The sequence below is a fragment of the Gopherus evgoodei genome, chromosome 1 (genome assembly GCF_007399415.2).
Source record: "Gopherus evgoodei ecotype Sinaloan lineage chromosome 1, rGopEvg1_v1.p, whole genome shotgun sequence".
Lineage (NCBI taxonomy): Eukaryota > Metazoa > Chordata > Testudines > Testudinidae > Gopherus > Gopherus evgoodei.
The window spans coordinates 41,698,804-41,726,454 of record NC_044322.1 but is presented as its reverse complement, the minus strand read 5'-3'; the positions used below and the strand labels follow the sequence as shown (position 1 = coordinate 41,726,454).

The window sequence follows — 27,651 nt, the reverse complement described above, 5'->3', positions numbered from 1 at the left end:
CCCCTCTCCATGGAGGGGAAACACTGAATTTCACAATTCTGAAGCGGGAAAAAATAATGTGGTCATAACTTTTATTTTTTACCTTTATATTTCCTCTTTGGTATGACACAGTCCTAATTTCATACACTTTTGAAATGAACCCTTATTTAAAGCACTGGCAGATATACTCAGTAGAATTCAAATGGTGGTAATATTTATGACTTGTATTTACAGTATATTTTTTTGTTATTTTCAATTTAATGAAAAATGAATATTATTTAAAGTTAATTATATATTGTGGCTCATGAAATCTGGCAATGTCTCTTTAAGGAAGCCTTTTAAAAAGACTGAGTCCTCTTATGCAAGAATATTTTTAAGCTATTATGTTTAGGTTTATTCTAAAGTTAGACTCAAGCAATTTTAAAATGTTCACTTTCCTCAAGTTTACAGATGATACACGATGCATCCTCAGTTAACAGGTCTCAGATTTATTCTCAACTCACTTGAAACAAAAACTAAGCCATATGCTCATTCAAATAGTTACGTCTGAGGATATTTAAATCCCAAATGCTTCACAAAACAAGTAATCAGAACACAGAGAATAAAGACATACAGAGTATACTGATGTGTAATTACATTTATGAATTTTAGAATTTTACTACTACAAAATTGTCATACAGGCATTGAAAGTTATTATATCAGTGGTTAGAAAACATTTTTTTAATCCTTGCTCTGTGGCTCTAGTACTATATCTAAACTGTAAAATTCACAGGCCTGGATAGAGACGTGGTAATGTTAGCTGCTGAGGTTGTTTCAAAGCACTGTCTCTATGTTTTTCACATTACTTCCTCTGAAGAAGGAAGTCTAAATACAGACAGAAGTATTGCATCTGTAGTTTATTACTGCTGTTTGTCATCCTTTCTGATCAGTTTGTAGAACACGTGTGAACAGGTGAACCATATTACATATTACAGATAATTCCTCCTAGGTATTAAAGCTAACATTGCCCATTTTAAATTTGTTCTTAACACTAAAGAAAGTATCTATAGAAGTCATCAGTTCTCTCAGTAGATAGATATTGACCTCTTACAAGCTACAGAAAGTGTACATGTGGGCTAGGAGTGCTCATGTCTTCCTTTCTTCCGATCTGATCTATCCTGAAAAATTAACATCAACACAAATGAATTTTTTTAACTGAGTTTAGCATTAAAGTTACCATTAATTTTGCATGTAAATACACATTTGCTTACATTAAATTCCAAAAAAGTAAACTGACTAAAAGTCATGCTGAACAATGAAATATATTAACTTGCAACACCCACTGAGAGCAAGTCCCTAAGTTTAATTAGGGATGGGGAGAAAAAAGGGAGAAGTACATAGTTCTAAACTAATCAACAAATTAATGTTGTACTTTATTTTCTCTTAAGGAGCTGCAAATAAAGTCCTATAAAACCACTCCAAGATTATTTCTCACAAAAGCTAAGAGATCTGTATTGAACAAGATCTTCTTCTTAAAGACTAATAAACATCCCCACAGTTCAAGGTTTAATTACATTCTTGGCTTATAACAGCATGTATTCATCACCTTCTCGGTTTGCTTGGTCACTTTTCGTACTTATCCTTTGTGTGCCGGCTCCTGTTCCGGTACCTAGGAGGAGAATAGCTGACTCTTCTTCTGGCCTGAAAGCTGGGGGTGTAAGGATAAGTTCTATGTTTCTTTGGTTTTTCTTCCTTCCTGCTCTCACTTGGCTCAGGCGGTTTACTGTCCTCCTCCTGTTCATGTTCTTGGTCTTGCTCTTTTTGGGAAGGTAATGTGTTCTTAATAGTATTTATAAGAAATCTTTTATTTGTACCTGCAAGAGGGCACTTCATCCTGTAAAGACATTTCAAAGTAATCATAAAATAACATCTTAACACAAATATAAAAGTTTAACATGAGAATTCCCCACAATTTTTAGAGAGATTCAAGTTTGTCATTTTGGCTTTACTTGCATGCCACCTAGTGTAAACTCTGAGTACAGGAAAAGACATTCAGGATGTTCCCATTCCCCTTTTAGCTTAGTCCTAAGGCTGGAAACAGAATGGCTGTGTTACTTTTATAGAGAGGAAATACAGATTAGAGAAAAAAGATGTGGAGACAAGCTCATGTTACATTCTATATATGTGGACTTGCATAGTTCATATTAGAAATTATTTGTCAATGCTTAATTTATCTGATTTTTGTATAATAATATATTCCAAGTCTGAGGGGAAAGGGCTGCAAAATCATGTTTTACATATTCAGTGTAGTTTATTTAATGAATTGAGAAATGTAGAAAGTAAAAGGCATTTTTGATGTTCCCAATGCAAGCAGTTATAGTAATAAAATAGATAGGCTATTGAAGTGTTTAACTTAGATTTATGAAACATCTTTCAAAAGAAAAGTTTAGTTTTCAAAAAACCCAAGATACCAATCCCCTTTTTTCCCTCTTATGTTTCTAATCTTTGTTATGTAGCAGCTCATCCAGTAGTCTCTAGCACATACCAATTTTTCTTTTTATCAGCTAGTTTTACTAACTAAATATTTTGCACTTATTTCATTCCTTTTGCTAGGGTTAACTCTTTACAATCTTTTATTCCATACACGTGTCATCTATTAAACACATGCACTTAATAAAACTGAGATTGTTCAGTATCTGATTTAGATTTTTTTTTTCTGCTGTAAAAGTTTCTGAGATTTGTTATACCCTTGCGAGTTGCACTGACATCTTTCTCTCTTTCTTTGTTTAGAGTACATGTGCAGGTTGAAAACCTTCAAAAAATTTCTCTACAAGTTAATTCAGTAGGTGGCACTCTGTCCTCTAATTGTCAATGAATGACCCAGAATCATGTTAGGGACCACAGTGCTGTTGGAAGCAGAGTGTTTTGTATGAAATATAAGAAATACATTTGATCATTTGCAGTCATTCAGAGCCTATGACTACTTCTGGGAAATTAGGGCTATTAAACCCCCATGTACAGGGGAGATTATTACTGTGCAGCTCCAGTCTGTACATCTAGCATCCTCCTTTAATTTCAACGGGATACAGTACTCATTCATGTCCCACAGGAATTTGCACAGCACTGCTAAACAGTTATCAAGTTTCACTCCAATGGCGGTTTCATTTCTGTATTTAAAGAAATGATTTATATAAATCTAGAATACATGATGATATGTGGTGATATAAATGTTTGATTGGCAAGAGTTATGAATAATTACTCTTGAAGTAAAGCCTCAAGGGAATTATGCAGGTCGTTCCAGAAGAGTTCCAATGAAAGAGTTATGCTACAACATCTATTTTCTGTGATTTACAGAACAGAGCATTTTAGTTGCATGTAAATTTGGGATCTTTCAGCCGCATAAGTCCAGATGAATGAGAAAATGGAGTACAAATCATTTCTAAGAAGTTATTTAAAATAGCTGTTCCATAACTCAAGGTAGAAAGATTTAGACATTAAGGACCCGATTTTGAAAGGCATTTAGGAGTTGTAGTGCTTGATGTTGCAACGCCTAACTGATTTAGTAACCTGAATCTCATTTTTAAAGGGATTTAGGCACTTAGGAACCTGAATTCCTATGGGATTTAGGTTCTTAAGTGCCCAAATCACTTTTTGGAAATGATATTTAGGCTCCTAAATCAGTTAGGCATTGCAAGGCCAAGCACTGCAATGCCTAAATACCTTAAAAAGACCCTGGGATTCATTAAGTAACCGGAAAGGTGGGAATACTAGTTTTCCAATAGGATAGGGCTTCCATCTCAAACTCCTAACTCTCAGGAAATGTTTCGACAGATATGCTGGGACACAAGATAAATTCAGAAGTACTGAACAACACAGAACAGCAAGCATTTGCTGTGTTGTGTGAACCATACTTCTGTCCCGACTGAATGGCTTCTAAATGCAGGTGGGAATGAGGACCAAGATCAGACAAGTTCAAAGAGATTTGGATTGAGTTAACCAGCCTTCCTGAGAGAATAGGGAATAAGTCAAAGGACAGAAAGAGAAGTAAACAAAGAACAAGTTTGGGCAGATAACATAAGTTTTCAAGAGTGGGAGTAGGGTGGTTGTGTGTTTTCCTTTACAAAGAGCCTGTCTTTTGTATAAAGCAGCCAGACAGCTTCTGGAAAGAGGAGACTTTATGGAAGCATTCGCACAGACTGGAAGGACAAGCTACGATAACTGACAAGGCTAGGCCTGAATGATAACGCTCAGAATTTTTTCCAACATGTCAGAAAACTTACCACCAGCTTTAAACCTTGGTACCTTAAGCCTCTTAGAGTATTAGGGCATATTTTTGTAGCCTGTGCCCAGATGAAAACTTTAAATGCTTTGCATTTGTCTGTTTGCACTAGCTTTTCATTATTATTTTAAAGCCAATGTACTGTTTTAAAACTGATATGCATGGCACAATACGAGGCAAGACAGTCCCTGCTTTTATAAAACAATCTCCTTAAATAAACAGCATCTTGTTTCACTGTTTGTTTTTGATGGTACAGTGGATGCCTGCACAACGCTGAGAATGAAGGGATCAGTCCTCTGTGGAGGAAAATTAATGGGCGGGATTCATCAGCCCCAAGATCAGAAAAAGGCTGAAGCAGGGCTGCAGTCCAGGTGAAACAGGTGTCATGGATTGGGGTCTGTGTTGGCATGAAGTGAGCCCTCCGAGCTCAGCAGCAGAGGGATAAATGTAACTCATTATAGTGATATCAATCTTCAGGTTTTAGTGATCTAGGAATAAATAGAGCAACTCATCATCTTCAAGCAGTATTCCCTGCTCTTTCTTAATCCAGTCCAGGCTCCTGTCATGCTAAGATACTGAAGAGAGGGAGAATAAAGCATTTGATGGACATACTTTTTATTTTTTTAAATGGTGGTACTTGGAATATGAAGAGTTTGGACTGCTCACGCAGGACAGAAAAGATGGATTAGTGGGCAATATGCACGGGAAATGGTCAGATGTGCAAATTTAAGATAGCAACAAAGAATCCTGTGGCACCTTATAGATTCATAGACGTATTGGCGCATGAGCTTTCGTGGGTGAACACCCACTTCGTCAGATGCACGATGTTAGTCTATAAGGTGCCACAGGACTCTTTGCTGCTTTTACAGATCCAGACTAGTGTAGGGACAGACTACAGTGACGGAGGGTTTTTCTGTAATTGTAGGAACTTCACATCCCAGAGCGAAGGTAGCTAGGTCAAGAGAAGCATTCTTCCATTGATCTTGCTGAGTCTACAGTGTATCTACAGTGCTCAAGGGTGTGGATTTTTCATACCCTTGAGCGCCGTATCAATGTGGATTAAGTTTTAAGCTTAAACCAGGCCTACAAAGATTTAGAAACAGATGTAGTTAAATTGGTACAACCCACTACTGGGGATACAGTTAGAATCACCTTTATACCAATATAACTGCATCCCCACTAGAGGGTTGTACCACATTACTATTTTGATATAAAAATCATACTTCTAACGGAAATAGTTAAATTGATATAAATCCCTGTGAGCACACCAGGTCTAAGACTAGGGATATGTCTACACTTAAAATGCTATAGCAGCAAAGCTGCATCTGCATCAATGTATCGCTTCAGTGTAGACATTACCTATGCTGATAGGAGGGGTTCTCCCATCAGTGAACGAAATTCACTGCCTCAAGAGGCAGTAGAAAGGTCAACAGAGGAGTCAAGAATTCTTCTCTTGGCCTAGCCGTGTCTACACCAGGGGTTAGGTCGGCATAGCTACATCTCTCAGGAGTGGGGTTTTTCATACCCAACTGACATTGCTATGTAGATGTAACTTTTAAGTATAGAACAGGGATTGGCAACCTTTCAGAAGTGGTGTGCCAAGTCTTCATTTATTCACTCTGATTTAAGATTTTGCGTGCCAGTAATACATTTTAACATTTTTAGAAGGTCTCTTTCTAGAAGTCTGTAATATATGACTAAACTAAACTATTGTTGTATGTAAAGTAAATAAGGATTTTAAAATGTTTAAGAAGCTTAATTTAAAATTAAATTAAAATGCAGAGCCCCCTGGACTGGTGGCCAGGAGCCAGGCAGTGTGAGTGCCACTGAAAAACAGCTCACATTGCCACCTTTGGTACACATGCCACAGGTTGCCTACCCCTGGTCTAGACAAACCTATGTGAAAAGACTGATTCTTTTAAGCAAGTTACCACTTGCAGCTATTTTAAAAATAAAATCACATGAGAAGCCTGCTGGTGGTGCGGTCATACCATTACTCAAGGTGTATAGCTTCCATTTGCGAGAGTCAGGGTTGTCTTGTCTACAAATGGATTTAAACTGGTTAGAAACTGGTCTCATTAATATCAAAGACTTCAAAACCAATTTGAGACAGATGAACCATTCCTCTGATCAAATCACTGAATTTATTGTATTACAATACTATGTGCAGGTACACTTCAAAGGAATAACTATGAAAATTAAAATGCTGCTTTTTATTCCAAAATAATGCTATTAATAGTTGCCATAATGCATACTAAAAGTATCAACAATTTTAGTTTTCTTTCCATTAAGATTAATTGAAGGGCAATTAAAATCCCCTGAATTTTAGTTAAAATTACATTAAAAATCTTGAGCAAAAAAACCACCTTCCAAAAGTGTATTTTACTTTGAGTTTATAGACTATTGTAGTTTAAACAGAAATTTACTGCAAAAGGACAATTTATATTAAAAATATTTGTTGTAAAGTTTGTTATGACATTAGCATTTTTAATCTTTAAAAAAAAAAATCCAAACCTGAGCAGAAATATGAACATTTACTGGCCAACATACAACTACATCTATGTTGAAACTAACTATCAAATATGTCCCAGGCTCATAAATATCTTGATTGAAATTTGATACAGTGACCATTGTGATAAGAACTTGCTACTATAAAAAGTGCCACTTGTACTCCAACTGGTATATTCTGTAAATGCTTGGTACGGCAATCTTCACTCAGGCAGAAATTTCTTCAATTTCTACCCTAGTCAGCGGAGTTAAAGTTTTTGCATATCCTGCTTTCATGTTTGGAGAAATCTATTTGTAAAGTCAATAAAATAAATGTTTTTAAGTTATGCTATTAAAAACTAAAAGTTGGAGATGAAAGCTCTGCCAGATGTTAAGTGTAAAGTTTATATGGTTTAATTTTTTTACACTGCTTAGTGTCTGTTTTTCCAATCCATCTATATTTAAAGGTACGGTAAATATTTTTATTCAATTTGTATCAGAACTTACCAACCCATAGCTCCCATTGTTTCAGCTCTGGTTTTCCCACGCTTTGCCTCTTTAAGCAGCTCTTCTACTGCCTTTCTAGATATGAAAAGGGAAAAAAATATTAAAAACAGATTTATAGACTATTTAAGAAAAAAACTAAACTCTTGGAAGTACAGAAAAGCTGGCTTATATGTTGAAATGACAATGCAACCAATCTGTGTAAGGTAGCGATTCAAATGGAAGAGGTCGCAACTAGTCATCATTTCCCTTTCATTGTCCCTTTCCATAGCTGTGCCTGAACAGCCTGTTCTCCCACACAAGCCCAGGAGATCCAGTATCCAGGAGCATGTCTGGAGCATATAACCAGCACAGTGAGCTGGGCAGCTGTATTCAACAATGGAGAGCTGCTGGGTGTGTTCACCAAGCCAGGTAATCAGGAAAAGGAATTTCAAAAATTAGCAGGGCTTTCATGGGAAAGAGGACCTTCTGGTCTCCATGACCTCTAGATAGTGGAATTCACAATGGTAACCAGAGCAGTCAGTGTGGGGCACCGTGAGACAGCTGCTGGAGGGTAGATTGTGTCAAAATAACTAACACAGTGTCTACACATTCACTGTGTTGAAACACCCTAGGGTCCTGCCTCTCTATGTCAGGTGCACCAGGTGTGGGGCAGGTAGGCTCAACAGAATCTAAGTGTGAGGGGATCCAGGTGTGGGGTGAGAGGATTCTGTGTGGGACAATCTGCGTGCAGGCAGCTCAGTGGGGCGGGGGGGGTCTAGGTGTTGGAGGTATTTGAGGGAAGGTGGTTCCAGGTGCAGGGGCAATGGGGACTCTTCTGGGGCTTCCAGATGAAAGTGGTTGGGGTTTAGTACAGGGGTCTGGGCGTGGGGGTCTCAGCAGGGGGGTTGGGTGCTGGGGGAGTGGGGCTTGGTGGGGTGGGGGTCTGGGTGCAGCTAGCTGGGGATCAGTGGTGTAGGGATGTGGATGTGGGGGCTCAGGGTGGTGTAAGGGGGTGGGGTTCATCAGGTGGGGGCTTGAGTGCAGAGAGCTCAATAGGGGGTGGTCTGGGTGCAGGGGGGTGGGTCCGGAGGCAAAGGCTCCAGGTGCAGGGGGGCTCCAGATGCAGGGGTTGAAGTTCAATGGGGTGGGGTTCGGGTATGGAGGGCTAAGGGGGTTCTGGGTGTATGGGGTGAGGCTTGGCTGGGGTGTCTGGGTATGAGAGGTCCAGATGCATGGGGGTTGGATGGATGGGGGAGCAGCTCCCCATACAGTGACCCCTCCCCCTTGCAGTTGAGGAGTGATGACGGCAAGAAGAAGGGGAGGATGCTGAGCTTCCTGCAGCTGGGGGACGTTTCTGGGGGTGGGTCTGACACAGCCTCAGACACTCCTTCTAGGGGAAGAGGAATTCCCATCCTCTCCTGCCTCCAGCCCAGAAGGGGACTAGCAGCTGATCCTTGCTCAGGCTCGGAGCCATTAGCTGAGGTGTCTCCAGCCCTGTGATGATTTACCTCTCCGCCAGCTGCCTGAAACAATGTACCTGCGAAGCTAGGAAGTGGTGCATGGCTGCTCTTGCAGCTTCCCTATCAGAAAGTTATTTTTCTTCGAGGAAGCAAATTAATGTGGGAGACATGAATTCTGCACATGTGCAGTGGCGCAGAATTCCCCCAGGAGCAAAATACATTGACTGTGGCTCTATGCTGCTCGGGGAGGTGATATTACTATGTCAGCATAATGAGTCGCTTACGGCAGTGGGAAACCAGTTTGAGCACAGATGCATGCAAAATTAAATTGATGTAAACTGTTCTGCATCAGCCTAACCACGTAGTGTAGACTAGGCCTAAAACTGATGCATTTATGTGGTTCCTTGACAACATCATAGCACTCTCTTTGTCAATAGCCTTACTCATATTAAAAAATGTTATCTATTACTTTGTAAAACTATGCAACTTACTATTTATAATTCCTGTGCCTTCAACCTTGAATGACAAACCAGTCTGCTCTTTAGACTAGTCAATTTTAGTCTCAGGTAGAAATGAGGTGACTAACTAGTTTATAGGCCTTTGGTTCACGTTAACAGAAAAATAGGTGGGTAATATAAACCACTTTCCAATCCTCTGATGTGGTACTAGACTGACTGAACATATAAGCTAACTGGTTTGGTACATCCTCATACGGATGTATCTTATTATTCTGAGGTAGAAACCATCCATGTCCAATGGCTTATTACCATTTATATTGTTTAAATTTGCAAGCATAACACTAGTAGTTTTAACATCACCATAGTGCCCAATCATGCACCCACTTCAGTATACTTGTTTAAACAGGTTTTCAGCATCTAATGAGAACATTTTATTCAGCTACATAACAATTCATGTCTGCCGACCAAGATACACTGAGCATTGTGATAAGGACCTGCTAGTGCAAAAAGTCACCTGTTGGGGTATCAGTTTGTTTCTGTCCTACAGTACGTCTTTACTGGTTCCCTTTAGAACATGTTTGTAAAAAACAAAAAAAAAAGGAATTTTATATATTTTCAGCTGCCAGGGTTGATTGCCCTTTCTTTGTTTATTTCATTTTATAAAGAATTTTCTATCAATATTGTTTTAATCTCTTCAGTCAAGATGACTTTTTGCACTTGTCTGTTTAATAATGGAAAAAGTTTGACCTTGCTGCTAAATACAGCCAGTTAGAATATATGCCAGTGTGTGGCTACACTGTGGCCTTAGAATGCACCAAAAATGTGGTTTCCCAAGATTAAAGATGTTTCTGCCCACTTCCATCCAGCTATCACAGAAACATTTTACCACATTATAATCATTTCCACCAAGGAACTCTGTGACATGAAATTCCCTAGTCAGGTCTTCAGATTCAGTCACTAGTATTAATTTATTTAACTATTTCACGCTCTTTGGCTACATGATACACTGAGAAAAAAAGAATCCTGTCACAAAAGGTTTATGATCTCTGTCAGGCCTGGTCTACACTACGCGTTTAAACCGATTTTAGTAGGTTAAACCAATTTAACCCTGCACCCGTCCACACAACGAGGCCCTTTATATCGATATAAAGGGCTCTTTAAATCGGTTTCTGTACTCCTCTCCGACGAGAGGAGTAGCGCTGAAATCAGTATTACCATGTTGGATTAGAGTTAGTTTGGCCGCAAATCGACAGTATTGGCCTCCGGGCGGTATCCCACAGTGCACCACTGTGACTGCTCTGGAAAGCAATCTGAACTCGGATGCACTGGCCAGGTAGACAGGAAAAGCCCCACGAACTTTTGAATTGCATTTCCTGCTTGGCCAGCATGAAGAGCTCACCAGCACAGGTGACCACGCAGAGCTCATCAGCACAGGTAACAATGCAGTCTCCTGAGAATCGAAAAAGAGCTCCAGTATGGACCGCAAGGGAGGTACTGGATCTGATCTGTGCTAACAGAACTCTGTTCCAAAAGATGAAATGAAAAAAAAATTTGAAAAAATTTCCAAGGCCATACCAGGGACTCAGTGCAGTGCCATGTGAAAGTGAAGGAGCTCAGACAAGCCTACCAGAAAACCAAAGCAGCAAACGGAAGGTTCGGGGCAGGGCCGAAAACATGCAGCTTCTACGCTGAGCTGCATGCAATTCTAGGGGGGTGTCATGGTATATTTCCCCAATCTGAACCTTAGAGTCCAAAAAATGGGGTACCAGCATGAATTCCTCTAAGCTTAATTACCAGCTTAGATCTGATAAGTTGCCACCAACCAGGAATTCCAGTGCCTGGTACACTCTGGTCCCCCCAAAACCTTGCCCAGGGACCCCCAAGACCCAGACCCTCTGGATCTTAACACAAGGAAAGTAAACCCTTTCCCTCACCGTTGCCTCTCCCAGGCTTCCCCTCCCTGGGTTACCCTGGAAGATTACTGTAATTCAAACTCCTTGAATTATAACACAGAAAAATTAGGTTTGTTTCCCCCCCTTCTCTCCCCCTCCAGGCGTTCCCTCCCTGGGCTATCCTGGAGAGATTGTTAGATTCACGGAGCTTGAATCTGTCTAAGGGATTCTACCGTTTCCCCCTCCCTTCTCTCACCAATTCCCTGGTAAGTACAGACTCAATTCCCTTGAGCCTCAACAAGGAGAAAAAATCAAACAGGTCTTAAAAAGCAGAACTTTTAATAAAAAGAAAGAAAAAAAGTAAAAGTTGTCTCTGTAATTTAGAGGGTAAAAGTTACAGGGTCTTTCAGCTTATAGACACTAGAGAGAAGCCTCCCCCCAGCAAAATACAATTTAAAATACTTCCAGCAAACTACACATTTGCAAATACAGAAAACAATCAAAAGACTATAACCGCCTTTCTACTTAATACTCACTATTCTGAATATATAAGAGACTGTAGCAGGGAGATTGGCAAGAAACCTGGTTGCACGTCTAGTCCTTTTCAGGACCCAGAGAGAACAAAGCAAAACCCAAAACGCACAAACAAAGGCTTCCCTCCACCGAGATTTGAAAGTATCTTGTTTCCTGATTGGTCCTCTGGTCAGGTGTTTTTGGTTCCCTGTTTGTTAACCCTTTACAGGTAAAAGAAACATTAACCCTTAACTATCTGTTTATGACAGGGGTCCGCCACCAGTTTCCCACCCGTCTGTGGATTCCGAGGTGGGGGTGGTAATCTCAGCCCTGCCTGAGGATTCTGCGGACGGGGAAGATGAGGAGGAGGAAGAGGAGGACGAGCTTGCAGAGAGCACACAACACTCCGTTCTCCCCAGCAGCCAGGAGCTTTTTCTCACCCAGACAGAATTACCCTCCCAGCCCTCCCAAGCCACTAGCCCAGACATTGAAGCCATGGAAGCGACCTCTGGTGAGTGTACCTTTGTAAATATAAAACATGGTTTAAAAGCAAGCATTTTTTAATGATTAATTTGCCCTGAGGACTTGGGATGCATTCACGGCCAGTACAATTATTGGAAAAATCTGTTAACACGTCTGGGGATGGAGCGGAAGTCCTCCAGGGACATCCCCATGAAGCTCTCCTGGAGGTACTCCAAAAGCCTTTGCAGAAGGTTTCTGGGCAGGGCAGCCTTATTCTGTCCTCCATGGTAGGACACTTGACCACGGCATGCATGTAGCAAGTAATCTGGTATCACTGCATGACAAAGCCTAGCTGCGTATGGTCCCGGTGATTGCTGGCATTCAAGCAACATCCGTTCCTTATCTCGCTGTGTTATCCTCAGGAGAGTGATATTGTTCATGGTAACCTGGTTGAAATTCAGGAATTTAATTAAGGGGACAGACATGGCCATTCCTACTGGGCTGTTTGCCTGTTGCTTAAAAGAAATCCTTCCTTGCAGGTAGCCAAGCCGGGGCGGGGAGGGGGAATGGTGCTGAGCTTTTTCACTTTTGGCTAGCAGAGATCTTCCCTGCTACCAGCCAGGCGGGGGGGGGGGGGGGGAGGAGGGGCGTGTTTAGCAGTGATCTTCCATGCTACCTGCCACGCAGTGGAGGGAGGAGTAAAGCGATCATCCCAGATAATTGGATGGGGGGGTGGTTTCTGCTGCTGCACGTTAACAGGAAAGAAGCAGCACTGAACGAGCCTTGCTTGGTATTTGGGAAAGGAGGGCACTGTGTATATGAAGGTTGCAGAAGCCGAAAGACAATGGCTTACCATGGATGCATGCAAGCTGCCCGGACCTGCGTCTGTGAGATCTCTAAACATCAGACCCGCAAGCACTCAATATTAAGATGCAAAATGCGACCTTGTAGTGAAATCATATGTGCTATGTAAGGTGAATAGTGTTGTTCACCGTGAAAGAGTATAAGCATTGTTCTGTAAAATGTATCTTTTAAAATACTTCTCTCCCTTCTTCCCCTCCCTCATGCAGCTGCAAATTTTTCAAGCCTCCCTCCTCCATCCCGAAGGCTACCTCAGATAAGGCGGTGGAAAAAAAAGACGCGAGACGAAATGTTCTCGGAAATCATGGAAGTGACCCGCAATGAAAGAGCTCATCTGAATGAGTGGAAGGACGTGGTATCAAATTACAGGAAAGATGCCAGTGAACGTGAGGACAGGAGGGACGAACGTGAGGACAGGAGGGACGAACGTGAGGACAGGAGGGACGAACGTGAGGACAGGAGGGACGAACGTGAGGACAGGAGGGACGCTCGAGATGAGAGGTGGCGGCAGGAAGATCAGAGGTATAGGCAGGAAGATCAGCGGTGGCGGGATGCAACGCTGGGGCTGCTGCAAGATCAAACTGACATCCTCCGACATCTGGTGGAGCTTCAGGAACAGCAGCAGGGTCACAGAGTGCCACTGCAGCCCCTGTGTAACCTTCACCCCTCACTATGTTCCATATCTTCCTCACCCAGACGTGTAAGAACGCGTGGGAGAAGGCTTCATGCACCCGCCCACTCCATCCCCATGGACAGCCCAACCAAAAGGCTGTCATTACTTTGAAATTTTTTTAGTGGCCTTTTCTTTCCCTCCTATCCTCCTCCCAAACCACATCTGGGCTACCTTGTCAGTTCTCTCCCTCTTTTTATAATGACTTAATAAAGAATATATGATTTTTAAACGATAGTGACTTTATTTCCTTAAGCAAGCTGTAATCGAAGGGGGAGGGTGGGTTGCTTACAGGGAATGAGTCAATCAAGGGGGGGGATTCATCAAGGGGAAACAAACATAGCAGTCACACTGTACCCTAGCCCGTGATGAAACTCGTTTTCAAAGCTTCTTTGATGCGCACCACTTCCTGGTGTGCTCTTCTATTCACCCTGGTGTCTGGCTGTGCATAATCAGCGGCCAGGTGATTTGCCTCAGACTCCCAACCCGCCATAAAGGTCTCCTCCTTACTCTCACAGAGATTGTGGAGCACACAACAAGCAGCAAAAACAATGGGGACATTGGTTTGGCTGAGGTCTGAGCGAGTCAGTAGTGTGCGCCAGCGAGCCTTTAAACAGCCAAATGCACATTCTACCACCATTCTGCACTTGCTCAGCCTATAGTTGAACAACGCTTGACTACTGTCCAGGCTGCCTGTGTATAGCTTCATGAGCCATGGCATCAATGGGTAGGCTGGGTCCCCCAGGATAACTACAGGCATTTTAACATCCCCAACTGTTATTTTCTGGTCTCGGAAGTAATTCCCTTGCTGTAGCTGTTTAAACAGAGTAGTGTTACTGAAGACGCGAGCGTCATGAACCCTTCCCGGCCATCCCACATGGATGTTGGTGAAACATCCCTTGTGATCCACCAATGCTTGCAGCACCACTGAAAAGTACCCCTTGCGGTTTACGTACTGGGTGCCCTGGTACTCCGGTGACAAGACAGGGATATGGGTTCCATCTATCGCCCTACCACAGTTAGGGAATCCCATTGCAGCAAAGCCATCCACTATGACCTGCACGTTTCCCAGAGTCACAACCTTTCGTAGCAGCAGCTTAATGATTGCTTTGGCTACTTGCATCACAGCAGTCCCCACAGTAGATTTGCCCACTCCAAATTGATTCCTGACTGACCGGTAGCTATCTGGTGTTGCAAGCTTCCGGAGGGCTATTGCCACTCGCTTCTCAACTGTGAGGGCTGCGCTCATCTTGGTATTATGGTGTTTCAGGGCAGGGGAAAGCAAGTCACAAAGTTCCATGAAAGTGCCCTTATGCATGCGAAAGTTTCGCAGCCACTGGGAATCGTCCCAAACCTGCAAAACTATGCGGTCCCACCAGTCTGTGCTTGTTTCCCGGGGCCCAAAATCGGCGTTCAATGGCTAGAACCTGTCCATTACCAGTAGGATCTCCAAAGCGCAGGGGCCCGCAGTTTGAGAGAATTCTGTGTCCATGTCCTCATCACTCTTGTTGCAGCGCTGCCGTAGCTGCCTCCTCCTTGCCTGGCTTTGCCGGTCCTGGTTCAGCATAGACTGTACAAGAATGTGCGAGGTGTTTACAACGTCTATGACTGCAGTCTTGATCTGAGCAGGGTCCATGCCTGCTGTGCTATGGCGTTTGCACAGTTCACCAAGGAAAAAAGGCACGAAATGGTTGTCTGCTGCTTTCACGGAGGGAGGGGTGAGGCTGTAACCAGAACCACCCGCGGCAAACAGGGGCAATGTTTTTTGCCCCATCAAGCACTAGGATCTCAACCCAGAATTCCAAGGGGCGGGGGAGACTGCGGAAACCATGGGATAGCTACGGGATAGCTACCCACAGTGCAACGCTCTGGAAATCGACGCTAGACTTGGTACATGGACGCACACCGGCGAATTAATGTGCTTAGTGTGGCCACGTGCACTCGACTTTATACAATCTGTTTTAAAAAACCAGTTTCTGTAAAATCGGAATAATCCCGTAGTGTAGACGTACCCACAGAGAGACAAATATGCTGGTGGAGCAAAATGTCTATTTTTTAAAAACTGCAGGTATATAAATATATATACACACACATCACTATTTTCTTTGGGGATTTATTATTGAAAGGCTTTGCAGAAGCAGTGTGGTTTGAGGATTTAAGTATAGGATAACTGATTGATTGGTGCCCCAGAAGAGGGAGCTTCTTGTGTCAGATCTCCCACCTGTTGATTTCATAAGTAGAGTACTATTATAAAGTTGTATACAACACCCCAGCTTCAAAATTATCAGTTTGACTTTACCAATACTTTGTTCCTCAGTAGTTTGGGGTTAATTTTTTAAGTAAGTGCACAGTTGTGTGTCTAGTTTACACATACAATTACCATAACTGTTCATGAAAATTGGGTATTTGCATATGGAAATGGCCATTTGTTTCTAATGCTTATATGCATAAGCAAATCCCCAATTTGTACAGAGTTACAACTATATATGCAAGTCAGGACATGCAATTGTTCATGTGCTTCTGTAAATCAATCCCACGGTGTTTCCCAATTATCTTCCGGGTTGTGCTAATGTCAGGCCCTTTCATTTTTTTTTCCGTACTATTTCTGTAACATTAACAGAGGGCTATCTTGTGATCCATCTTGCTATTCTTGGCAATCTTGCAAAGTCTCAATAACATTTATTTAAGTAAAATTCAAGTTTAACATACTGAATATTGAAATGAGTGGTGTGCCCACCCTCCTTTTTTTGCTTTTTAACTCCTAAAATCTAAATAGAAAACTAAATAGCCTTTTCAAATGCCTCAGTAGAGAACTTCCAAATTTCCTCTTTTGAGAGTGCCATTTCCCCACTCTACCTTGAGAGAGTGATGATATACTATTTAAAATTGTGGAGGAAGGCAAGTTTGAGAGAATTAAAAATAAAATAAAATCTGCATCTAGGTTGATAAACCATGTATCATAAGAGAACATAATGTATTTAGAGATATCTATGATATCAAACCTTCAAAAAGACAGAATTGTAATAGAAAAAGAAAAAGTCTAAGTGTTGACTTTCATCATAGCACTCTGCAAAAATTCTTTGTAATTCTGTTCTTTGAAAGAATGTACCTTTGACACAGATAAAGGTCAGTGATCCTCATGTTATTTTATGATTTACTCATACTTGAAAGAATTAAAGTGTCTGAAGCAATATACTTTTACAATAATATAAACTAGTTACAATTTTCTTAGAAACACTACAAATCAATTAAGTGAAGCTAATAGAACTGGATTATACGAAAACTAACATACACAAAATACAGGCATTTTGATTTGTTTGTATCTATAAATGATATTGCAACTCAGACTGACTTGACACCCATCCCAGCAGTCTGTCATTGGTCTGTCGCTTCCTGGCTAATTAGAGTCTTTATATCCATAATAATCCTTTTTTAGTAGACTAATTTGTGTTGCTGTGCCTTCAGAAAGCCCTCCTGACTCACAAGAACTATGAAAAGTCAACTGAAGAGAGTGGTATAAACACTTAAGAGTATCTTCCATGTAACGTATTTCCATATGCTGAATTTATACATAACAGTAAATCTGCCAAAGGCTTCACAATTGTGCAAATAAGGTTCTATATTTGCTTTTAAAAGGACTCTCGGGGACTCAGCACTCCTAGCTGTCTCCAGTTATAAAGCTTGGGTACAATACAAACATTCTTGCAACTACAATACCAGATAAAGGAAGGGAATGACTAGCATACAACAGTCAAAACTGCCACACGAGGAGAAGAGCCCAAAGCACATAGGGAGCTATAATTAATAAAACCGATGCATAGTCTGATCCCAAAGGAATACTATATAGAAATGCCACAACTGGTAATACTGGCATCATTTATAACATGAGCACCAAACAGCATCCAAAACCTGCATATTTTTGAATGACCGGAAGAAGATGAAAATAATTATAATAGATTGGTCTGTTGGTGAGATAAGTTTGGTGAGAACAAGGGGTTCTTTTCCTTGCAGGAAAGGATGGTCCCTAGTCTGCTTATATCCTGAATGATTAAAATTTAACTGCATATTTTAAGTGATGATCAAAGAATACATTACGTTAGAGAATTTTTACACAAATTTATATTATATAAAGAAAAAAAGGAATTTAAGGCTGTAAAGTCAAGCCAAACAAAATACATTTCCCTAACCTCGTTCTTGGAAAGGGATGGCTCAATTTTGCTGAAAGTCACCTAACATGAAAAGTTTTAGACCGAATGGTTAAGTTCAACTAAGATATAAGCAACTGAAAACAGGTTCTTATGATGGAAAGCGTTAGGTAATTTTAATTCTAACCATCTCTGCTAGCTTCAACTATAATAGCATCTGTCATCTGCTGGGATCCTAAAGTACATTATGAACTATACAGGCAATGGAGTCATGGTGGGTGAGGTAATATCTTTTATTGGACCAGCTTTGATTGGTGAGAACGACAAGCTTTCGAGCTACACAAAGCTCTTCTTCAGGTCTGGGAAATGGACTCAGAGCGTCACACTAAATAAGAGGTGGAACAAATTCTTTAGCATAAAGAGTTCACACATATTTCAAGGGACCATTCAAGGTAAAGTCACTCACCTTGTCTCTCTAATATGCTGTGACCAAGCCAGATATAACACTGCATATACAGGTCACACTCAAACAGGAATTGCTTCACAATTACAATGCAACCATTTACAGGGTGGGCACAATCAGGTACCAAAATCAGTACAGCATTTTGCAAAACTAGAGATGGTTCATTTTATCAAAGAACATAGAGACTAACATCTCTTTAAAAAGTTCCCTGGGAACAATGACTTGACCAGGATCATTAGAGATGCACCTGAAAGACTATTATAGCCAATTAGTTCATTTTATCATCCATTTATCATTTATGGATCAATTTAATATCTAATCAATGTATGCTAAACAGATTTAAATTGTAGGATTATAGAAGTATAAGATTAAGTATTTAAGAGTGATGAGTCTGTATTAGGTATTAAGGCCAACAGGACGAGACCTGTAAGATTTTAGCATAGCCAGACTAGGCCATAGGCCAGTGGTTCCCAAACTGGGGTTAGAGAACCCCTAGGAGTTCAAAAATGTTACAGGGGGTTCTCGGAAAAAAATTCCCTAATGGTGGACAGAGCTGTCCCTAGGAACCCTGGGCAGCACAGAAGCCCCTGGACTTCCAAGAGCTAAGAGGATCAAAGCACGTGTATCTATCACACTGAGCAGATTTAAACTTCAGGACTTCTTATAAGAAATTGAAAGGGAGGTGGATATTTTTGCTGTTTTTAAAATTAAATAGGCAGCTAGTATTGTTTTTTAAATTACGATGAACAAATTTAACCTTTGTTGTAATGTGCGTTGTTTGTCTGGACTGCTCAAGACCTGAATGCTTGTGTAGGAGGAACTCTTTGAGTTGCCTTCTTAAATACCTTCATGCTGTTTCACATCTGATACTCTTTGATGAAACATAAGAGCCTTGTCTTATAACAGGCTTATTCAAAGTGATACAAGTTACAAAAGTGAGATCCTGGAAGACTGTTGCCATTTTCATAATGTAATAAAAATACTGTAATGATAAATAAGAACATAAGAATGGCCCTACTGGGTCAGAGCAAGGGTCCATCTAGCCCAGTATCCTGTCTTCCGACAGTGGCCAGTGCCAGGTGCCCCAGGGGGAATGAACAGAACAGGTAACCATTAAGTGATCCATCCCCTTTCGCTCATTCCCAGCTTCTGGCAAACAGAGGCCAGGATCACAATAATAAATAGTGTGTAATAAGCATGTCATAAAAACAAATTTTATATTTCCAAGATCACTGCTTTTATAATTTATATTCAGGTAAACGAGAAAATCCTTGGAAATATTTATTTTCAGGAGGGGGTTCGCAAGACTTGCCATTTTAGTGAAAGGGGTTCACAGGTTGTTAAAGTTTGGGAACCACTGTCATAGGCTTAAGAAAGCTTGATATGAGTGGGTGACCTAGGAACAAACCTATGCCAGCAAGGTCACAAGGTTACTGCATAAGAAGTGCCAATAGGTGAGGTTATGGAAAAATGTATTGCAATAGGCCTCGGTGTATTGTCCAAGACCATGAGACACCTGACTGTAAGACCTTTGAATGTCTATCTTGACCACAGGGTACATGTCATGCGCAGATGCTAGGGAGAATAGAGGAACTACGAACAACCTATGAAAAATGGGGCATCCCAATAAATATTCATGGGGTGTGCAAGTTCAGATAAGGGAAATAAGGTTGACACCTGCATGCGCGTGCATAAGGTGTTAGGTGTGGTCAGAACAACAATATAAAAGAGAGTACCCCGGTTGGGTAAGAGTGGGAAGACCCAAGGGAATACCTATGTGAAAACCCCAGCAGGAACTGTCCCTCTACTGATGATCATCTTTTAAGAGGTCCAGGAGACCCTAGAATACCTTTCAGGATGTGAGTATGACTGTGACAGTGCACCCCATATTCTTCAGTGATATTATGATGATATGATTATGGCATTATTATAAATGCATTTCATGCAAATAGGTCATGAAATATGTCAATGAAAAGGTTAAGATTTGCTGAATCTGATTATCCTATTTGCATGCATGTATCATTTTTGTATCTGACGCTATAAATGTTGACTACGTATTTGTCTTTCAAATGTAGTTACACCTGGGCAACACCCACTAGACTTTCAGTCTAGAAAGTGGATGGGGAAGGGCCTATTCAGGACAACGGGCCACTAGAAAGAACAGTAGGCCTTAGGAGAAGCTTATCCCCCACCTGGTGAGCCTTCTTGAGAATGCTCCAAACAGCCTGTAAGTAATGGCTGCTATGACCATTGTGTCTACAAGGACAAGGGACCAGGCCACAGGATGCTGGCCTCCATCTTGGGATGCCAGTGTTTTTCCTACAGACTGGTTTGGGAACCAAGCTTTGGAACAAATGGTTCCTGCCATATGCAGAAGCTATAAGGCAGGGAGTGACATCATCTGTGGTTCTTCACTCCCCACACAAGAATACTCCTGGAATCACCTGAGGAACAAAGACTGAACTGGGGAAAGTGCTGGACCCAGGCTAAAGGGATGTCTAGCCTGTGAATGAAACACCTGGGCATTCCAAGCTGTAAAGCAACTGCAGCTTGCCCCTTAAGAATCTGAAGCCTGCTTGCGTCATCTCTTAGGGTGAGAATCTGCTAATTCATATCCAATCTATTTAGTATATTAAGCTTAGTTTGCATTTTTTATTTTATTTGCTAGGTAATCTGCTTTGAACTGTTTGCTATCACTTAAAATCTATCTTTTGTAGTTAATAAACTTGTTTCTGCTTTATCTAAACCAGTGAGTCGGAGTGTAGTGTATGGGCATCATAGCTCCAGGGACAAATGCTGTTGCATATTCCTCTCCACATTAAGGGAGGAGGTGAACTTTATGAGCTTACGCTGTGCAGTTCCCTATCCAGTACAACACAGTATAATTTTGGGTTTATACTCCAAAGGGGGTGCACGCCTGGGGAGCTGGGAGTTACCTTGGCTGTAGCCTTCTTATGCAGGGGCTAGTCAAAGAGCCTGCATGTAACTGCAGCTGGGTGTGTCCCTACCTGTATGAATGCTGGTGAAACTGCAGGCTGCAGGGCTTTGCAGCTTGTCGCAGCAGAACAGCATGAGAAAGAGCCCCAACTGGTGGGTCAGGGGGCTCAGTCGTACCTCAGTTCCAGGTGGCACCCCAAAGGGGAACCCATCACAATGATTATAATTATAATTATTGCGCAGGTTTTCATAGGATTTCTATATGCATGGTATAGTAGAAAGGGAGAGCCTGAGATATAAGGCCTGGTATAAGAAGCCTGAGGCCTGAACTAAAGTAGTGGTCAAGTCCTGCTAATATAAAGCAAAGTTAGAAAAAGTCAGACTGTGAGCAGAAGTCAGGCTCTGCCTGCGTGCAGGCTCAGAGAACCTGGCAAGAACAGGGCTGGTATTGCAAAAACACACACATTCCTAAGAAGGACTAGGCACAGGACAACCATGCAAGCACATTCCAGAAGGGTGGTACCAGAATACCCTAATACAGAATTATGATGTAGAACACACTCCCCAAAGATGACACAAGGACACAGTGACCCCCTCTTAAAGATAAGGTCAGGATGACAGTGTGATGGATAGAGATGTTTTGACTGAACCAACATATACATGGTAAAGGGTGGTCACTAGCCATGTCAGAGGGGCAATACGTAACTTGCTATAAAAAGGAATTTCAAAGCGAGTGTCTTTGGCCAGCCTAGGGGGAAATGGAAAGTTCTGCCATTCACTATGCTGTGTCCATTGTCACAGCCACACATGTATTATATGTACTTGTAGCATGTATAGGACATAATATCTTCTCATCAACAATAAACCTGGCCAAGTGCCTTCGCTACAGAAACAGGTCTGTGGTTTTATTGGGCAGTTTGATCGAGGTCTGCTGTGTCCGCTATCTGAGCAGAGCTGGGACAGCAAACTGACAGAACGCTCACATGCCGCCAGTATCTGACAAAACACAGGTAATTGTAACTTTACTTATTGCTTTAATAAAACTTGTAGTACAGATAAGACTTTGTACTTGTGATTGTGTTTATATGGTCATTATACTTGGATATTGTGTGTTCCTGAAGCCATCAAATTTGAGAAAAGATCCAGGAGCAATTTCACTATGTTGAGCCTGCAACTGTAGCAATCAGAGCCCAACCCATGGTGGTGCAATGCAACATCACAAAATTCTCTGTAAATAAACTACAGACTATGCTCTGGTGCTCAGATACTATGTCCCCTAGAACCAGATGGAACATTGATTCAGCAATGACAGAGAGAATCATGTCACTGAATATTCCAAACCACTTCCTGCAGCATTAAATACATTCAAGAACTTACGAGACTCTACCCTGTTTTGCTCTGAAGATCAGAGCTCAAGATGATAGTGCTACTGATACCACAAGTGCCATTCTATTATGCATGAATTTATGGAAATGGAGAGGCTAGCTGTTTTTTTCACACACCTGAGGATCCTGACATCTGTTTTTACAACTTGTCCAAGCTTTGGTACAGGACAAAGATGCCAGTCCTAGAGTCAGCAAGAAGAGGTACATACATAAGGGACATTATTAACAATGGACACCCTGGATGTAACATGAAATAATTAAATGGATATATACAGAAACTGATGAAAAGGGATTTCAAAAAATGGAGCCTGAGGAACGCCACACTGAACAGCAAAGAAACAGGATTAAAACCACCACCAAATATGCCACGTAGGCATATAAGAATAAAATGGAAAGCATGCCTTAGGAGAGTTTGGAATTAACTCATCTGATTTAGAATTCCACTGTCTTTAAACAGTTTAAGATTGACAATAGATCACTTCTTTAAAAAAGTGTTATTTTAAGCTTTTTTCTGGGTGAATGACCCCCACAGCCTGATTAGTGAAGATTCCATAAAGAAATTCATCCTCAGTTTTTATTTGGCAGATCACCTTTACGTTACATAACCAATGTCAAGTGGCAGACCTACATACAGAACCAAGATCTCATGATTGCTAGATCTATAGTCTAACTATTACTTTTAGCTATTAAATTGTGCTTCCTTTCTAACATGCAATTTTATACCTTAAGGATTTAAATTTTAAGTGCATATAATATAAAGGAGTTTATTCCAGATGCTAAGGGCCTTATCCCTTAGGGCAACAAACAATTTCAAATAGATGACATTGCAAACTAGGGTTTGAAGGCAGTTCTAGTAGGAGATGCTATTCGGGAGTTGTGAAATGTTTCTGGCAACTAGGAGGCAGCTTTAAATGTGGAAGAGATTATGAGTGAGGAAAAATATATCCAGTGCTCTCTCTCCAACAACCTCTAATATATTCCCAGAAGACCATGTATTTACTGTGTTGTTCTAGTGCACAAGGCAGGATATCTTAACCGTAGGATATTTTATTGTTTAGAAGGCAAAATCTTCAGGGCAGGGACATAAATGGTATTGTGAATAACTAACATGCCAAAGGTGTAGAACAGGGAAGAAAGAGTAAGAACAGTGGAGGTGAAAAATAATCCAGCCCTGTCAGATACCTTGACACTCTTCTGTTAGTTGTTTTATAACCCTGTATACCTATCCATTGGAGTGTAAGTTATACTCACAGCATCAATTACATTTCATTAGAATTTGGCCTAGTATCTTAAGGCTATGAAAAGTTTTAGATTTAGACCCTGGATATTCTCCAATATAATTAATAGTAGGATGTTCAGGGGAAACTGCCAGCCTCTAATTTCCAGCAGAAAGAAGTTGAAATTATTGGGGAGAGAGAGAGGAGGGGAAGGATGCATATCCGATACTTCCCATAGATAGCGGTGAAGGTGAATGGGAAGCCTGGCTTTATTTACAACCTGCGTGTATTTGTAGTCGCTGCTTTTTTATTGCTTTAAATCTCAGACTATGTAAGGGTCACATGACAAGAGGTAGCCAATTCAGCAACCATCATTCCTGCTGACAGTAACATTTTAAGCAAGAAAAATACAGAATATAAGACCAAGTGAGTTAGTGACAGTAAAAAAAGGAGAATAAAAGTGAGAAAACCTGGCACAATAATCCAAACCAGAACAAACAGAATGTAGAGAACTGTCTTTAGATCAGTGATACTCAGAACTCAGTGGTTAAGGAGCCAAATTAGCAATCAACATTACCCAAAAGAGCCACAGTAGTGTGAATTCATTGTTTCATTTATTATAGTACTACGTATTCATAGGAATAGCATGATGGAGGAATATATATATATATATATATATATATATATATATATATATATAAAAATAAATGATGGGAGAAGATAGATATAGTCACAGGAAAATGACTGACCAAGTATTATTTTATCAACTACAATTGCTTAATAACATAGTAAAAGCATCCTGATTGGTTAATAATTAAATCACACATTTATATCATGAGCTGTAAAGAGCCACAGGAGACACACTAAAGCACTACTTGCAGCTTGCAAGCCTCAGTCTGAGTATTACTACTTCAGACCATCAAAGCAGAAAATATCTTTCAATTTAATTTTCCTGAGAGAATGAAGTCACTGCCAGAAACTTTGGACAACCAAGTTCTCTTGTCTGACCACCAGATTGTAGTCTTAGCTGCATGTGGACAAATAATTAAAATGTTTTTCTTTGTCTGGAAACCTACTAGCTTCCCAGTGGGACTCAGCAGTTGCTCTAGACCTAGAAGGTGTCCATGTCCATAACAGAATTTAAACATATAATGTTTGTAGATACAGAAAACACTATTTTAAGTGATCATTATAAACCTGTATGTTTCCTTGAGCACTTGGACTCATGGTAGCTAAGGCACCTAAAAATAGCTCAAATAAATATTTTTTAAAACTCTCTAAAAGCATCCCTAAAATAGCTTTTCTGTAACATGTGTGGCATATGTAGAAGTCATGATGGTATAGTTTAGATTTGCTACAGCAAGTAATGCGGCCATCACAAACTTTTGCTGATAAAAACTTCATACCACACCTCACCATGACATATTCTTATTTAGTTTGATATTTCAGACCAGTGCAGTTGTGGTTGTTTTTTAAGATCATAGGGGAGAAGTGTCTCACTGAAAAATTATAGAGGAAAATGGATCATTACATTCTCTTAGGCCCAATTATTCCCTCACTTCTACCAGCACAACTATTATCTTTGTCCCAGCTACAATATCAGTTGGAAGCAGATAGTTGGGGCAACAAGTTATTTTTTTGGAAATGGAGCCACAAAGTTAGTTCCCTATATTTGAGTGTGAGACACACTGGAAGAGCATGCTATCCATGATATCATTGTTAGACATACTGCTAACAGGTAATCTCACATGAGATTCTGTTATACGTTGTTTAGTTGTAATGTTGACAAGTCATGCTGCAGAACTCTTATTTCAGTCATTCCTCCCAGACAATTCTACAATAAATAGCATAAAACCAACAAGATTTACCAATAATGTAAGTGCTTCTGGTCCATTTCCAAACCAGAAAGTAAAACAGAGGTCCGTTATGACTGAATAGTCAACTAAATGAACCTGCATTTAAACTGAATGTGTTTATTTGGATATGACATGAGTCAATTTGCATAGTAGAATGAATTATCTCATCCCAACAGAATTCAGTCAATGTAGCCACAATCTGACTATAATAAATACAAAGTCAGAGATTAGGCTTTTCTCGTTTCAATTAACAAAACAAGGTTTATTAATTTTCCAACTTCCACTGTGATCTAGTTGCAATCATAACTGGTACTGGCATGATTTTCTTCATTTAATAGGGAGTTTTCATTTAATTTATTTTATACAAGTATGCCTTTCCTTAAAGTAAGGAGTTTGAAAAAGTTGAATTTACATTTTATTATGAAGACACTAAGGCTCATAGTCTTCCCAGAAGCATATTCCACAATTGTGGGCCAGGTGCCCAAAAAGTCTTCTGAGTACACTACTCTCACTTTTGAGATTGGTAGTTATATTATTCCAGTAGATCATAATCAGGCCATGGGATACAGAGTAAAACAATGAGGTAACTTGAGCCAATTCAACAGAGGATTTCAGAATTCAACAGAAAAGTCAGCAGTATCTTCAATGCCCCCTTTTTTTCTCGTGAATAACCTGAGTTCCCTCTGTGATAAATTACTCTCCTGAATGCATCCACTTGGAATCAGATTACTGCCTCACAACAGGGACAGAGGAATGATATTGCAATAGGGAGATAAAGGGCTCCCATAGAGAGCGGCAGCCTCAGAAATCCTGGAATACTATCGTACCTCATTCCATGTACTGCAAAGTACATCTTAAATGTTTTTTGGGAGTATACTGTATATGCTTCAACATCCGTGTGGAAACCACTTATATAATCTAAGACTGGTAAAAGTAAAATATATTTGATGCTGTAGGAATAGGAAAACAGTTCTAATTCTCAAACTAAAGTCAAAGGGCTCCTGCATGTAAGTCTGTGTTCTGTAAACTGGGACCCCTGTCCTCCCAAATCATAGAATATTAGGGACCACAGGTGGTCATCTAGTCCAACCACCTGCTCAAAGCAGAACCAATCTGCAGATTTTTACCCCAGTTCCCCAAATGGCCCCCTCAAGGATTGAACTCACAATCCTGGGTTTAGCAGGCCAATACGCAAACCACTGAGCTATCCCTCCCCCATATAGGCTTGATGTTTAGGTAAGTGAAACTGTAAACATCCACATTAATGCAATACCCTAAAAAAAAGAGATTAAACTTGTATTATATGGCATACAATAATTTAAATTTAAACATTCTAATCAGCACCAGACAGTAAACAAAAGTGCTCCAGCTTCTCTCTGAAAGGCTCTCTAATGGTCCCTCTGCACTACAAACGTTACCTGTTGAGGCAGCTTATTTACATCATCAAGCCCCACACCAGAGCGAGCAGATGAGTTCCAAATCAGCTCGTTACCTGAAAGATTAGCTAGGCACTTCCAGAGTGAGAAGGGAAGTGACATGACTAATGTGTATATTACTGGGTCCAGCACCAGCCCTTCATGGGGCTGCCTCCCCCAAAGGCCTGGCACAGGAGTGACCACAAGCCCCACACATGACCCCTTCCCACCAGGAGGATGTCACGGGGCGGGTCTAGAAGTGAACTTTTAAAACTCAAGAGGGAACTACCTAGGTAATCCCCCCCCACCATTCATCCCTGCACTTCCCCCGCACTCCCCTGCCCCATCCCCCAGTGCTGAAGGGAAGGGAACAAGTGCGCCAGGCAGGCGCCGTAGATCACAGCGGGCCCACCCCGCCCACCGCCCGGGAACACACCCCCCGGAGGGCCCCTCTCACCTCTCCAGCTCCATGTCCTCCTCCATGGCGGCGGGGCGAAGGCAGATGCGGCGCGGCCCCGCTAGGCCAGAAACCCCGCAGCAGCGGCTCAGGCACAGACGTAGGCCGGGCCCATCCACTGCTCGCGGCTGGGGACAGGGAGGAGCGAAGGGGCGGAGCGGCGGGTGAGGACCCCGTGAAGGGCGGGGCGAGCCGGAGCTGGGAGGAAGCGAGCGCTGCGTACCCTGAGTGCCTGCTACCTTCCCCCGCT

At 41.2% G+C, this 27,651-nt stretch overlaps 1 protein-coding gene and 1 long non-coding RNA gene across 3 annotated transcripts; one reads left to right on the top strand and one right to left on the bottom strand.

The window, feature by feature from the left end:
• Positions 1-446: 446 nt before the first annotated feature.
• On the bottom strand, positions 447-27,538 carry POLR1D (RNA polymerase I and III subunit D). 2 transcript variants are annotated; one of them, XM_030562634.1, is made up of 4 exons: positions 27,402-27,538; positions 7,232-7,306; positions 1,565-1,852; positions 447-1,136 (listed from the first exon to the last, which is right to left on the bottom strand). In XM_030562634.1, the coding sequence occupies exons 1-3, from the start codon at positions 27,425-27,427 to the stop codon at positions 1,582-1,584; spliced, it is 372 nt and encodes a 123-aa protein (XP_030418494.1). In that variant the 5' UTR covers positions 27,428-27,538; the 3' UTR covers positions 447-1,136; positions 1,565-1,581. The 2 variants fall into 2 exon arrangements, with proteins under 2 accessions (XP_030418494.1, XP_030418488.1); XM_030562628.1 differs by having other exon boundaries at positions 447-1,852; positions 27,402-27,537.
• LOC115651566 lies at positions 19,350-23,151 on the top strand. The gene is made up of 3 exons (XR_004000391.1): positions 19,350-19,493; positions 20,523-20,525; positions 23,140-23,151. It is a non-coding gene; the product is annotated as an uncharacterized LOC115651566 (long non-coding RNA).
• Positions 27,539-27,651: the final 113 nt, after the last annotated feature.